The sequence below is a fragment of the Miniopterus natalensis genome, chromosome 18, assembly GCF_054644295.1.
Source record: "Miniopterus natalensis isolate mMinNat1 chromosome 18, mMinNat1.hap1, whole genome shotgun sequence".
NCBI classification, from domain to species: domain Eukaryota; kingdom Metazoa; phylum Chordata; class Mammalia; order Chiroptera; family Miniopteridae; genus Miniopterus; species Miniopterus natalensis.
In genome coordinates this window covers 12,232,031-12,247,354 of record NC_142098.1, presented here as the reverse complement: position 1 = coordinate 12,247,354, position 15,324 = coordinate 12,232,031, and the positions used below count along the sequence as shown (strand labels likewise).

The following is a 15,324-nucleotide window of genomic DNA, read 5'->3' as shown; positions in this document are numbered from 1 at the left end:
AGCACTCTACTCTCAGGAGCTACATCTTGAGCTTGACCTGTTCCCGGGGTGCTGAGCAAAAACCTCTGGAGGACAAGCAAAGCCCCACAGCCTGAAGCCCCGCAGCCTGCTGACACCCAGAGTCTTATAATCAGCCATCCTCAAGTCCGCCTGGCCCACTGCACAAACAGGGACTGCTTACTGAATACTAGCTCCACGTGAGGCTCCAGATGCGGGGGACCTCATTTGATCCCCACGACAAGTTCAAACATGCTACATATGGGGGAGCCAAGGCTCAGAGGGCAATTTCTGTTAAGGTCACAGAGCTGGTCAGCGAGGGGTCTATCAGGGCTCCCTCCTCCTAGCTCAGGGTCTTCCCTGCAAAGCAGAGAACAAAGCAGAGGCTGGAGGAGCTGGTCAGGGGACCACAGAGCCATCCCATGGTGCAGGTGGAGGGAGGTGAGCAGGGCGCTGAGCACTGGCACCTGCCAGTGCTGGGGTGACCAGGAGGCCTCACCCAGGACAGGTGGCAGCTGGTTATGCCCCCCACCACCACACTTACCCTCTAAGGGCCTAGGGAAAGACGAGATCTCCATGACCAGCATTTCAATGAGCTGAGCTAATTGCTGCCAGCGTGGGAGGTATGGCCGCTCGGGAAAACTCCCAAGAGGATGCGGAGATTTGAGCGATGAAAAGAAGCAAACCTGACACCTGCTCCCCTGCCCCATCGCTCTTATCACGGGGGGAGTGATACATATTTATGAGCTCATAATCCTTCCTAATCACCCCTACATCACACGTACACACAAATTCCCGCGGCTCAGGCTCATACATAATTATAAGGCACTTCCTCTGTCACTGCCTCGGTCCACCAAAGGACAACAGAGGACGCAGTGGTGCAGAGGGAGCGTGGTCAGGGAGGGGCTGAGATCAAGGTACAGGAGCCGGTAGGGAGCTGTCCAGCTCTGCAGCCTGGAGAAGGCGCACCTGCCCCCTCACCTCACCAAGGGCTAGTCTGCTGTGGCCTTGGGGTAGTAACACAGACCCCATAGACACCCGCGCCCTCCCCCCCCCCCCCAGGGCCAGCCAGCCCCAGCCCAGAGACCCAGCACCCTCCAGGGGACAGAGTGTGAGAGTGGCAAGAAGGGTGAGGTGCTGCACTGTGTGCCTAAAATCTGCCCTCCTGCCTGGAGAGACCTAGAAGGGGAAACAGTTTGGGAGCTAGGCCTGGAGCTCGATTGAGGAGTGACAGCGGGTAAGGGGGTTCCTACCTAGAGCTAGGGCAGCAGGGGACACTGGGGAGTTGTTGTGAGCAGGGCTAGGAGAGGTTAGGGGCCAGTAGTAAGGAAAGAGGGCTGATAAGAACAAAGACCGTGGAGCTCAGAGCAGGTCCTGGAGGGAAAACAGCCGCATAGGGGGCCTGCCTGTGCATACGCAGTGGCCAGGGCTCCCCAAGCACTCGGCGGGCCTGCACTTTCATTATGGAGCTCAACAGAGGAGTAAAAGTTGAAGTGAATTTAGACAAATTATTTTTCTAAGCATTTCCTCAAAGTGCCCAGTCTGACCCCCTCTGGCATCCTCCTGTTCGTGTATCTCATGTCTAGTTAGACTAGTAAAGGCCTGCTGGGGGAGACATGAGCTGTGGAGAATAGAGAAAGCAGTTCCTGGGGCCCCAAGACTCACTTGCTGATGCCCTCGAAGGAGGCCTCCCTGCAGACACTGCCGCTGTCAGTGTTGACACCGCGCTGGGGAGAGAGAGGGAGCGTGAGGGTACAGAGGGGTCACACAGGGCTGCGTGGCATCCCCACAGCCTGCACTGCAGGGCCTGCCTCCTCAGCCAGGCTCAGAACTGGGGAAGAAAGTGGACCCCCCACCCCAGCCCGGTGAAGCCATTCCTCCCTGCATTTCAGGTAATGCAAGCCAGACCCCAACACAAAGGCAGGCTCTCTTGCAGCATCTTGAAAAGCAGAGAAAGCAGGCCTTTGTCAGTGCCCCTTGGCAGACACCGGCTCAGGCTGCTCAGGCATGGGGTGGGGGGGGCTGGGTGAGAAGAGCTGGGACCAGGACCACCCCTACCACCAGCCTGCTCTCCCACGCTAGCCCCGTCTCATGCACACGCTACACGCATGCGCCCCACTGACTGTCCTAAGAGCACTGTCAAACCCAGTCCTTCCAGAGATGCTGTTGCAGTCCCCTCCTTTCCCTAACTATAAGGAGGTGCCAAGTGGAACTGGATAGGAGCAAGGACAAAACAAAAGATTTCGAGGCAATCGTGCCATCCCTGGAGAGGTGGGGCATTTTAAACTGGACTTCTCCCCAGGAGCTGCAGGTCACTAACACTAAACACACCAGGTCATGTGTGACCATCTCACAAGACCTCCTTCGCAGCCATCAGAATGGCAGAGCAGGAAAGAGACTACAGGGAAAACTATTTCTGTAAGAATCAGTTAGTGAAGGAGAGAAGGGTCACTTTGGGAAGAAGAGTTGTACACTCTTCATGCCTGAAGCCCCCAAGGTCCAAGAAGGGCACACCTTCTTTCCTGCGCCCTCTCAGTCGGGGGGCCTCCACCAGCTGCGGGGCCCCGCCCCAGGCTGTGGCAGGCCATCAGTCACTCGGTGCCCGGGTTTAAAATCTGACGGTGAAGAGCCCAGCACCCTCATGGGCAGAAGCCAAGGGTGTGTTTTTCAAATTCTAACAATGAAGGAGACAGAGGATGGAAGCAATTGATATTCTACATCCACAAATCCCACGAGCTCAGCCTGAGACAACACTTCCTCTAGCTGGGGTTTAACCCTTCGAGTGGGTATGGTGTCTTGTCCACAGTGGCCTCATGACAAGACATCCCAGGGAGATGGGAGAATCGAGCTTGTGGTCCTGGATGTGTCCAGCCTATCAGACTGAGAAGGTGTCGCTACTTATCACCAATGACCATTCCTCTAGGTTTCTCAATCTTCCCCTACAGCCCTGACCTCTGCAGGGGCAGGTGGCTCCCTAAAACCCCTCCCCCAAACACTGCCCAGTCCTTGGACACTTACCAAAGTGAGAAGGACAGAGGGGCTCTGTGCAGTCAGGACACTGGCGATCTGAAAGGTCAGAAAGAAAAATCCACTTTAGAGCAAGCACAGGATGTCAGGTGGAGATGGTACACTACCATTACTCAGCAACGACAGCTCGTGTTTATTGAGCAGATCCTTAAAACAGGCAGTGCTGTTGCTGTGCCCATTCAGCAGATAAGGAAACTGAGGCTTACAGAGAATAAAGGATTTCTGAAAGCCACAGAGCTATCGAGTGGCAGAGAGGAATTCACACCTAAGCCGGGCACACTTCCCCACATGCTGCCCTGCCTCCAGGCCCCAAACAGATTCTGGGCTCCAAACAGCCATACTGGCCCACCCTCCAAGGCCAGCACCTCTGCTCATCTGACAAGTCCCTCCTGAAAGACCTGTTCTGGCAACCTCTTAGGCACTGGCCCCACCAGCCTCCTGTCCCAAGGCAGACACTTTCCTCCCTGCCCCCCATTAATCTCCTTGACCGTGGGATGTTAGCTATCCCTGATTCCCCCAACCCCCAGCCTGCATCCTTGCTCTCCAGCCCTCCACCGTGGCCCACTCAGGCCTCATGCCCCTGTGCACTGCTTGCTTCCTACCCCAACCCCTTGAATGAGCACACCAGGCAACCTCATCTCTCCACACCTTCACTCAGGCTCTCACCTCTGCCTATAATGCCTTCTCCCCATCTTAGCCACTTCATCAATGTATACTCAGGACGAAGGCCCCTGCCCCCCTCAGACAGGTTCATTCACTCCCTTCTTTATGCCCCACTGACTGTCATTCTATTGGCCAAGTGCCCACCATGCTGCATTAACCATGACATCTGCAACCCGAGGTGCCAACCACCCTGGTGGGAGCACCTTCTCCCTATCTTGGCCCCCACCCCTCAGTCTGCTCCATATATTGGCTACTAGGGCCCCTACTGTATTTGAGCCCCCCCTCCAGGGCAAAGAACAGTCTCCTCTCTGCAGTCCTTGCCCCCCTCCCCACACTCACCCTAAACTCTTTAGTGCCCTGACACAGGGTGAGGGTGAGGAGGATCTGTTGTTTGTTGTTTTTACAGTTTTATTGAGCTGTCACCGACATGTTCTACGCTGAACATATTTAAAGTGCACATTTTGATAGTTCTGACATATGTATATATGTGCTTTCTAATACTGGGAGGCTCAGAGAGAAAACCTGGGAGACAATGAAAACTATAAAAAGATAAAATACACTTACAATCCCATCCCCAGAGAACTTTTATCTCTGCACATAAAAACAGATATCTGTAATGACATTTGGATCATACAAAGTTACACGCTTCACTTATTCCCTGTCATTAAATATTCTTCAAGTCTGCGACTTTTACAGGCACGACCACTGGGAATGGTGAACATCCAATGAGCCCTTGGTCATGGCCTCTGCCGGGCACTTCAGACGGCATCTCATTTAGCACCATGCAGCTGGTGCTGCGGGCATCCAGATGTCACAAATGAGAAAAGCTTATGGGTTCAATCACCTGCCTGGGTTTGCAGTTAAAAGAGAGAGGAGCCCAGAGTTGAACCTAAGGCTGTATGATTTTCTCTTACCGGATGTAGCACAAGTAATTCATTCCTCTGTTGTACACAAATCATTTCTAAGGATTAACTCTGATAAATAATGCCCTGGTGAACATCCTTGCATATAAGCCTTTATTCCTTAAGATAAATTCCTTAAACTTTTTATTTCCTTAAAACAAACAAACAAATCTGACCCAGTGAAACTTCTAGGGGAAAAGCCACATACTTTGTCAAGGTTTCTGATGCTCAAGGCCAGATGCCCTGCCAACCACCTCCCACCAGCGGTGCCCGAGGCTGCGTCTTCCTGGCAGCCCTCGTGGACTCAGTAACCGCTCAGAGAGCCTCTGCTGCACAAATGATTGGCTTGGCAGAGTCCCTGCTACTTCCCAGGACCTCCTGGAGTAGGGGGGCGGGCTCATTAAAAGGGACGAGCACGCGTGTCGGGCCCTGGGTGTGTTGTCACATTGGTGAAGGATTTCCATTCATCAGCACAGAACATTCTGTCAATTACGGCAGCAGAACCTGAGAGCGAGCAGGCACTTGGGGATCGTATGTGCTACTGTCCTTGGGAGAAAGAAGCAGGATAACAAATGTGTGAGCTGATGGTTTTTCTCTCGGCAACGACTCAGGACGTGCTGCTGAGCAATGGAGGAAAAAGTAGCCCTCTCAGTGCCTCCGGAGAAGCAGACAAGCCAGGGCCCAACACAGAGGAGGCTGGGGGTCTGCTAGTCCTGGCAGGGCCATAGCTTTTATCGATCACAATTGCTTGAGTGGGTCCTGGTTACCTGTGCAGCTGCCAAGCTTCCCCCAGCCTAGCAGTTCCATCTGTCTTTCCCCTTCCCCATGGAGACCCATTAGTGCTACATTCTCATCAACACAGCCTGATTCCATGCCTCAAAAATTAAGGGGACATGACACGGCTATGTGTTGCCAGCTTGAAATGCAGCCCGGGCCACACAGGACGGCACGGCTCTGTCAACACAGGGCCTCATTTCCATGGACTGTGGTCACCGGGGACCCATCACCTCTCACAGACCAGTGCCACATCGATTTCCTGGGCAGCCCAGTCTCTCTGAAGGTCAAGGTGGACAGCACATGCAGATCTCATCAGAGCCCACGGACAAGGGTCCTCCCCTGGTAACAACCAAAGCCTTCCAGTGGACACCTCACATGCCCTCACGCTCAGAAGCCCAACCAGGCCTACAGGACACTCTTCATGGGTGAGCCAGGAAAAGGGGCTGGACAGTCACGAAGACCTGCACTACTCTGGGGATCTGGGCGTCACCATGCAAGAACCTAAGCTCTTGAATGAACTGTTTTTCACGGCAGTCTGAAACAGGTGCACAATGGTGGCTGGCAATGCATTTAAATTTTGAATTTGTTTCTAAAATTTAAACATTAGGAAAGATTACAAACAATATGGATTTGCAGTTACTCTTGAACAATCAGATTATCTAGCAACCCTGGGCCAGCAGTTCCACATAGCAGCTGCCTCTTCAAAGGTCCCACCGCAGACCCCACCAGTCCCTGATGCCTCCCCGGAGGCCGAGGGGCAGGCAACATCCATCACTGTACTGCCACAGTGGTTTCTCTTACATCCATCCTGCCTACATCAGAGCCAGTGATACTGGTGCCTCCCAACATCTGCCATGAAGAAGACTGAGGGCACACCCTGTACCCGCCACCTTGCGAGCTCCCACCCCATCATGAGTACCAGCCTTTGCACTGCGCCTTAACAATGCCTTGAGGAGCCTCTCAAGGCTCTCCTGAGTGCCCCTTTCTCAAAGGAACCACCACCCAGCCAGTGTGGCTCAGTGGTTGAGCATCAACCTATGATCTAGAAGATCATGGTTCAATTCCCAGTCAGGGCACATGCCTGGTTTGCGGACTAGATCCCCAGTGCAGGGAATGCAGGAGGCAGCTGATCAATGACTCTCTCATCACTGATGTTTCTGTCTCTCTCCCTCTCCCTTCCTCTCTCTGAAATTAATAAAGACTTATTGGGGAAAAATAAAAAGGAACCACCATTGCTCTACCTTCTCAGTAGTTAAACTCGTGAACTAGACAGCCAGGTTCTCTACATCAGACACCTGCATTTTATACTTGATATCAGGTGACCAGTCATGGCCTGGGGTTGGGACCTTCCTGTCTTCTTTCAAGTGTCAGCTGCTTCCCGTCTATAATGGGGTGAGAGCTGTGGCCCACCAAGGAATAGGCCAGGGGAGGGGGTGGCAGGAGGGGAATGAGGGGATCCGTGGGAGCTGGCAACATTACTGAAGCCTGCAGGTGCCACCCCAGAGTGAAAAACCTGTCTCACTGTTAACATGAGCCCTTAATTCCAATGGGAACAGCAACAACCAGACTGAGAAGTGATGACAATGACCATGGGGTGGTGCGGAAAGTGCCTGAGCCAGAAAGCGAGTCTGTCCTCTGAACTCCACTGACAACTTCATGCAAGGCTCTGCTTCATAAACACAGGCTCTAATGAGCGGGGCTGTGGGCTGTAATTTACACTCTCATTATGGGCTTTCCCATCTGACACTCAAGACCTCCTCTGTTTTACTGCATCAGGAGGCCACTTCTCCTTCTCCCCAGAAATCAGTATAAATGAGCCTGAATTTCCCCCAGTCGTAGAAGCAAAAATTCTGACGGCAGCTGGGAAGGCCGCAGCAGAGATGCTCTGACTCAGTGGGCTGAGCCCAGGTCCCATCCCAGGCTGCCCCTCCAGATTTCACACCAAGGAAACCTGGAAGGTCAAGTTCCCAAAAGGCAGTAATGTTAAGACGCAGTTTATGGAGGCAGGAGGGATACACCTGCCAAAGGTGAGGGTCAGGAACAAAACCAGAACTAAGGATGAGCAGGCTCCTCCCTCTCTAGCACAATCTTGTTAGGGGAATGCAAATAGTTCAGACTATTTTAGATCCTATATCCAAAGAGATCAATACAACAGGCCATGGGCGTATTAACAGACTTTAGATGTTAGGAGTCACTCCTGATAACTTGGCATTGAAATCACATAACATGAAATAAAGATCCATCAGAAGTTCCCCTCTCCCCACAATCCAACCAGGCAGAAAGTGCGTAGGAGCAGGCCCCCATGGCCGTCCTGAACGGGTACCATCACACTGTGGTGACCACCCATGCAGTCACCTTCTTCACGACCCTGCCCCTGGCTGCTGACTTCAGCCCTGGGTCTCAACCAGCTCTGATGTCCACACATCCCTGACTAGGCAGGCAGAGTATGGCAGGGCGCCGGTGTGGGCTGGAGTAGGCACGGGATGTGGCCGACTGAAGAAAGGCCTTGGAGGGTGAGTAGGATGGGACAGTCAGAGCAAGACAGTGCCTGGGAATGGATAGAACTGAAGCTGGTCAGCCTGGCAGCGGGCACACGTGTTTATCAAAAAGAGCTGTCTGTCCCAAGCAGGGCTCCGACACCAGGCTGAGACACACAGTTCCTCACAGTGCTATGGGTCTGGCTGGGATCCCAGGGACCTTCCTCTCACCCAGGGCTGCTTTCCCTGACAAGGCCTGTGTCCTGCCCGGCCTTGTGTCCCCCTTCCAGGAGGAACTGCTGGCCTCCAGCCTGCTGGCTCCTGTGGCTGTTTCTCCACTGCACCCCCAGCTCTTAGTGCAGGTCCATATGCGACCTCTGTCTGGGGAGGTGTGGCATGGGAGGACCCCATCCAGCTGACCCTGCCAGGCCACAGCTGGACCTCGGGCACCAGGCACTGACCTTTTGGTGTTTATGTTCTCCCAGCACAGACCTGCACGGAGCATGGGAGTCGTGACAGAGTTCAGGATAGAGTAGAGAGGCCTCCTGTGTGCCTGGACCAGCTGCAGTGTCAGGAGGCCTTGGTCCCCCAAGGACACAACGAGGCCATAGGGCTGTATCTCTCCTCTGCTGCAGCCCTGCCCTATCAGCAGTGGATGTCAGGGACAGCCCCATTTGACTGCCTGGATTCAGAACAGATTCAAAGCCCCAGGATGACAGTCGCACACCTACCTGGGCTACCTAGGTTACACAACACCACTGGGCAACCACACTGAGAAGTGGATTAAAACCAGGGACCTCCAGCTCCATCCCACCCCACGGACCTCTCGAAGCCTGGAGCTTTCCTGACATTGGCGTTTGCAGAGGGTGAGGGTCTGTGGGGAGGGCCTCCCGATATGTGGAGGCTCAGGCTGAGCCTGAGGGCACTTATATCAGACCTCCCCAGAGACATCCTCGCCTGTGCAGCTCAGCAGCCCCAACCCAGGTACCAGCCACTTCCAGCAACTGTGTCAGGGATGCTGCCCTGGCAAAGGAGGAGCTTGTCTCCAGGGAGATCTGAGGTCCATGTTTCCCTCCTGCTCTCTCCAAATGAGGGAACTACTGAGGGGCTGGCGGCCGGGTGGTGGTGTCCTGTGATGTCCAGCCAGGCAGCAGTAGTGGGAGGAGAGGGAATCCAGAGCAAAGGGGTGATTGGAAGCCCTGAGCTGCTCAGGAAGGAGGCGGCTGCTACTGACCTCGTCTGCGTACTGGACGTCATCCACGGCATACTTCTCCTTGAAGTGCTCCTTGGAGTGGATCCTCAAAGGGAAAAACAAGAAATACCAGAGTCAGGGTTTGGTCGCCTCTTCTCCCCCAAGCCCAGGTTATGAAGCCCGGGGCTCATCCCTGCCCCGCCGGCACTTGGCACCAAGTGGGTCCGCCCAACACAGACTCAGGGGCAAAGGACTGGGTCACAAAGTGGCCCCTAAACCACACCTGCCCCCTCAACCTTACCCAGTTGACCTCTGCTCCTCCTTCAAGGCCGTGACCCTGGCTGCCTGGGACAAGTAGCTGAAGACAAACCTTTTCGCTCCACATCCAGTGAGAACTCTCCATGCCCCACCCTTTGGGGCCTGAAATAAGCTGCCTCCCAGGCCCCCACAGAGCCTCTTTAAACCAAAATTAAAGAGTTAACATTTTAAAGAAGTCAACAACAGTATTACTCACTGAGATGAGAAACGCTCAAGCTTACTCATCAGCGCTGAGAAATCAGTGGGTGAGAAGAGGGAGACACAGGGCAGAGTGGGTGGGGCAGCCCTTGCCCACCTCACTAAGGGCCCCTGGTCATGGCTGCTCTGGGCAGGGTCTCGGCAAACACCACCCCACTGCCAGCCTCTTGGTTGGGGATGAGTCAATGTCACTGTCTGTGACAAGGCTCTCCTGAGAAGCACTAGCCACATGGGAGTGGTGGTGCTAAAAGCCAAGTGTAATGATGCACACACATGACGTCCCACACCGTCCCACAATCGGGCACCACATTAGCATGGGGCATTTACCCCCGTGCTGCTGAGGATCGCATGGTATTCTAGCCACCAAGTGTTAGAGCCAAAAGAGACCTCAGGAGAAAACAAAAGATGGTTTTCAGACCGTGCTTCCTGGGCTCTCAAGGGTGAGCAGATAATGGGGGTGGGGGTGCCGGACAGTGTGCTGGGGAGGCTCAGAGGGGACAGGGCAGGGAGAGCAAATTTAGGACTGGGAGATGACCCTCTTGAGGAGGGCCTTTGAGACACCAATGTCGTTGAGACACACTCAGCCATCACTGCCCAGGGAGCAGAATCCCGCCTCCTCTCTGAGCCCTGCACCACTTCCCTCTCTAGCCAAACAAGCATCCCAGACCAGACTGTGGCCACAAAGCACAGAGCAGGGACCTGAGACAGATGGGCGGGCCTCAGGGACCAGCAGCAGGGAGCTCACAGCCACACGCAGCAAGCTGCACAGGAGACTATGGTCTCACTGCAATGGGCTACTCAGGACCCCTGAAAACTATGTGCTTTATCTCCCTTTTGGATTCTCTGGAGTGGGCAATTGGGGTATCAAGCTCCTACTGTTGATTAAATTTTCACAATCCAGATGCACTAGCTTTCACAGTTGAGACAGGACTCAAAGTTAAGTGGCCAAAGTCTGGTGCATCCATTAGCGCCTTCTAAAGCAGCCAGGGCAAGAAATGATGAGCACCCTGCCTGGACACTGGAGGCCCCACCCTGACTCCAGGCTTACCACAGACAGCTCACTGACCCTTTGCTACTAAGGGTGAATGACACTCTCAGCAGAGCTGGAGCTGCAGAGCTGCACAAAAGCACGTGCCAGAAGCGCAAGAGGCAGCGCCATCAGCATCACTACCAACTACCCACTCTGAGTGCCCCAGCTCCAGTTTGAGCCCCAGGACAAATGCCCTGTGTCCTCAGCAAGCCCCCAAGCCACCGCTGGTCCCCAGTCATTTAATCACCTCCAGCTGTGACACGTATCAAAAGCAAACTTCCAAAAGATTCAGGGAATGCCAAGGACCTGCTTTCATCCTCTATGCTCCCTACAGACAGGCACCTTGGCCATTAGCCTGGGCACTGACTTTTTCATCTCCTATTCCAACAGGGACCCTAATTCTCCCAGTTCACCCAAGCCACCCTGCCAAGGGGTGCCCAGGAAATGTGCTCCTGCCTCCTTGCCTGGGAGTCCTGGTGGTCAGGCCTCAGCAGAGACCTAGGAGACTTGAGACCTGGGAACATTTCTGTGCACTCGTCCTGAGGTCAAGGTCATAACAATGCAGAACCAGAGGAAGTTGGGGGAGGAGGGCAAGCACATGGCAGCTATGATCTGTAGGTGGCCTCAGGGCTGTGGGCTCAACTGTCCACCCTTCACCTACCAGCCACAAGCCACTCCACTTGCCATGGGAGCCACAGAGCGCCAAGGGCCAGCCAGCCCACGGGAGAGCCTGCCACTGCCACCCTGATGTCTGGGAGGAAGTAAGTACAGGTGTCACCCCGCCAAATACCCTTTGTCCTTCTCAAGAGCTCAATGACATGGTCCAGAGCGCACACTGGCTTCAAGGGCCAAAATCACACAACTAGCTAGAGGCCTGGTTCTCAGCAGGAATACCTATTTGACAAATACAACCTGAAAAGCTGTGAGCGTCTTTCCTGGCACTTTGCATGTCAATCTTTTCTAAAGGACAGAGATAATTAAGTTTGAACAGTACTTATTTTTCACATTTTAGAGCTAATTATAGTAAAAGCCACTTAAATATCACCCTAAGGAATGAGTGTGCCCGGCCACCGTGTCAAGCCGGTGACGGAGGCTCAGCAGTTACGGTTCGGTGGGGCTGTCAGGAGGAGCAACACGTCCAGGCAAGCTCTGCAGAGCTGCTGGAACGGTCACAGGCAGCTATAAACCCACCGAGGGCCGGGCTGGTGGTGGCCACACAGAGGGCCTGCACCCTGCCCATCTGGAGTTTGGGTCCAGCAGGCAGCTCAGGCCAGATCCTGTCATACAGGAGATCCAAACAGAAGCAACTGGACTAGAAAAGGGGGCTCAGCAGGGGAGCCAACCCATCCCAGACGCTCTCCCTTCAAATGGAAGGGAGACTGCTGGCAGGAAAGAGGAGGGAGTGCCCCACTCGACACAGGTCCTGTCCTCCAGATGGAGCCGCACAGAGCCCCTCCACCCGCGGCGGGAGTCAGAGGAGGCCTTTCCCAGAACACAGCTCAGTGCCAACACCTGGGCAGGGCCTCCAGGGGGAAGGAGACAACATTAACGCCCCTGGTTCAATTTCTAGAGTGAAGTTTCCAAGCGCAGGTCTGGCCGGCTAGCTGACCACCTACATGCGTTAATGAGTAACAGTGAAATCACAGCAGTCACCATCCATTTCCAGCGCCAGAGCCGGCCTTCAGCTACAGACAACACTGCAGCCTTTTCTGTTCTCAGCATAGGGCCTGGCACTTGCTCTGGAATGGTGGTCAGCAACCTTTTCAAGATTCTAGCAGCTTGTCAGAGAAAAGCAGATCTCTCCAAACCACGCAGGTGCCTGACCCTGGGGACGGCGCCTGCTCCTGGGGACTGCGCCTGCTCCTGGGGACTGCGCCTGCTCCTGGGGACTGAGCCTGCTTCTGGGGACTGTGCCTGTGAATGGACTGCAGGCAGCACTTGTCAGGGAGGCCAGGCAATGGGAGAGCCCAAGGCTCCAAAAGAAGAGCTAATCCAAAGGAAGCCCACAGTCAGCGAGGTCCCGGGAGAGGCAAACCCCTAGCCAGGCCTCAGGCTGCTGGGACCAGGCTCCCCTCCAAAACTGCCAGGGGTAAGAGCCAAAGGAATTCCCTTGGCCCTCCTCATGGAGACCTGCACCCCCATCAGAGCCCCACACGCTCCCGTGAAGACAGAGAGAGACAGAGCAAGGCCACCAGTCAGGCTGAGGCAGCACCAGACCTTTGTAAGCAGACTCCAAATAAAAACAAATTTCAAACTACCACACTCCTGTCCCAAAAAAGGCCTGGGGTGAGGAACAGGCCCGGCACCAGGCTGCCCACATGACCCTCAGCGTCTGCACCCCAACAACAGGACAGGCTGTTTACGCAGGAAGTGGCAGATCTGCAGACGGGGGTGTTGTTTCCCTGGGCAACTTTATCTGCCAGATGGATTTTCAAAAGCCATCAGATAGAGAGACTCAAAAGGAAGCTGAGGAGCTGAAGGTCAAATGTTCCGTCTGGTGGGTTTTGATTGCAAAGGCCAGGTAATCCCATCAGCCTCGCTCCTCCCTAGCTCTACTGATTGTGAGTCTGGAAATGCCTCCACATCAGATCGGCCACTCCCCAACTCCAGTTCCAAACAGGCAAGCCTTTAGTTACTGCCAGTTACAACCAAGCCTTCTGTCCCCAAGGCTCAGGACAGGAGGACCAGGAGACCATCACACCAGAGCAGAGGAAGAGAAAGGCCACAGTGGGGAGCCAGGCCTGAAGGAGACAAAGGCTGAGCTCTTTGCACTGGAACCCAAACACCCCTGGGACTGTCCAGTGTGCACGTGGAGCCCACCCTGCAGACCACTGGTACCCTCAAAGGTCAGCCAAGCCTATATGTCCTCACTAGATGATCAGCTGGCTTGGCAAAGCAGGACAGACTAGAGAACTTGTAACAGTGGCTCTGAAACCCAGTGTGGCCACATATAAAACATTATTCCTGTATTACTGTAGATTACCCTCCTGAAGAGCCAACTGCTAATAGCCATCCCCTGACCAATCAGGTCCTGGGTATAAACCCTCAAATCAAGTGCCATTTGGCTCCCCAGTTGGTGGCTGCGTGAGATTCGCTCAGGCTTCCCACTAGATGGTGGAGTCCCTGAGGCACAGCCCAGGTCTCTCCTCCCATAACCCTGGAGGATGCCCACCGTCCAGGACAGGCACTTCCCGACTTCTCTGCATAAAGCAGCAGACAGACAGACAGAGTAGGAGATGAACTCAGAGCCCCTCCCCATGTCCAGACAGAAGCCCTGCTAAGGCTCTCCTTCCGCCACCATCCATGCCCATATCTCATGGAGGAGCCAGGAGGCAGGGCCACAGGGAGGCTGAGAGGGCACAGGGGCCACCCGGGCACAGGTGCCACCTAGGCACAGGGACCTGGCTACTCCTGGATGTGCCACTGGCAAGAGGAGCTGAGGCTATAGCTCTGTGACCACCTCAGGGTGGAGGAGGGGTTCTGGGAGAATCTTCTTACCAAGACCAGATCTAAGCTCTCAGCAGGAAACTCTCACTAGGGCTGTACCGGTTACGACAGCCTCGTCACAAACCACCCGACATGTAGGGGAGCACAGGAACATTTCCCGAGTTCATGGACTCTGAAGGTCGGGGCTTGGGGCAGAGCCCACAGAGGAGGATGGCTCCACAAGGTCTGGGACCTCAGAAGGAAGACTCGAGGGCTGGGCTGGGAGGCACCCACTCTGGTGGGAAGTGCTGGCTGCCAATAGGGCCTCTGCTCCTCTCAACGTGGTCTCTCCATGTGGGTAAGTTTGGGCTTCCTCACAGCATGGCAGCTGGGTTTGAGGGCAAGTGTCCCACGAGCGAGAACCAGAAGCCACAGTGCACTTGACAGTCCAGCTTCTGAAGTCACAGTGACCCTGCCACATTCCCACATCAAGGCAGCTACTAGGTCCTGACTCGAGTCAAGTGGGAGGGAAAAGATTCCACCTCTCTACAGGGAATGGCCACAACACTGTGGCCATTTCTGGAAATTACAAACTGTCTGTTCCTGGCATCCTCGCCACTTCATTTCAGGGTCACAAATGTAACCATCTTCACAGTGACCACTGCTTCACCAGTGGCATTGTCACTGTTCCAGAGATAAGAAATTGGAGGCCCCCAACAGTGGCCAGACCCACTCTGAAAGAGGCCACACTCAGCTGTCAAGCAAGCTTCCAGCAAGACAAGGCTGTGGGGCCTGCATAGGCCAACCACCACGCTGCGCCCATTTCCTCTTTTTTTTTTTTGGTAAGTGTATCTTTATTGATTTCAGAGACAGGAAGAGAGAGATAAAAACATCAATGATGAGAGAGTCATTGATGGGCTGCCTTCTGCACGCCTCTTGCTAGGGATCGAGCCCACAACCCGGGCATGTGCCCTGATCGGGAATCGAACTGTGATCTCCTGGATCATAGGTCAATGCTGTCCACAGAGCCACACCTGGCCAGGCCCCATTTCCTCTTTAAACAGGCAGTCATCAAGATTCAGCCAGGGACCAAATAAAAGTCGACAGTAAAGGTCACAGTAAAGTATGGGGAGGCAAGAGCTGGGTGAGGTAGGAGCATCTTCCCAGGAGCACCCACCCCTCCTGCCTGGATCTGCTGAGCTAGCAGGAGGGCAGCCTCAATGAATGGACTAAGGACAGCCTGCCCTAGGCCCAACCTGAGGCCCATTTCTCTGCAGGTACAAGACTCATTCTGGCAAAGCAGGCAGTCTACCTCAG

General features: G+C 54.5%; 1 protein-coding gene across 1 annotated transcript in view; it reads right to left on the bottom strand.

Annotated features, from left to right (window-relative positions):
- PEPD (peptidase D) overlaps nt 1–15,324 on the bottom strand; it is a 109,597-nt gene that overhangs the window by 83,977 nt on the left and 10,296 nt on the right. The window contains exons 4-6 of the mRNA XM_087826797.1: nt 9,078–9,141; nt 3,016–3,063; nt 1,663–1,724 (exon numbers count right to left, since the gene is read on the bottom strand). Of these exons, the coding sequence (XP_087682923.1) occupies nt 1,663–1,724; nt 3,016–3,063; nt 9,078–9,141 (174 nt within the window). The remainder of the gene's footprint in view (nt 1–1,662; nt 1,725–3,015; nt 3,064–9,077; nt 9,142–15,324) is intronic.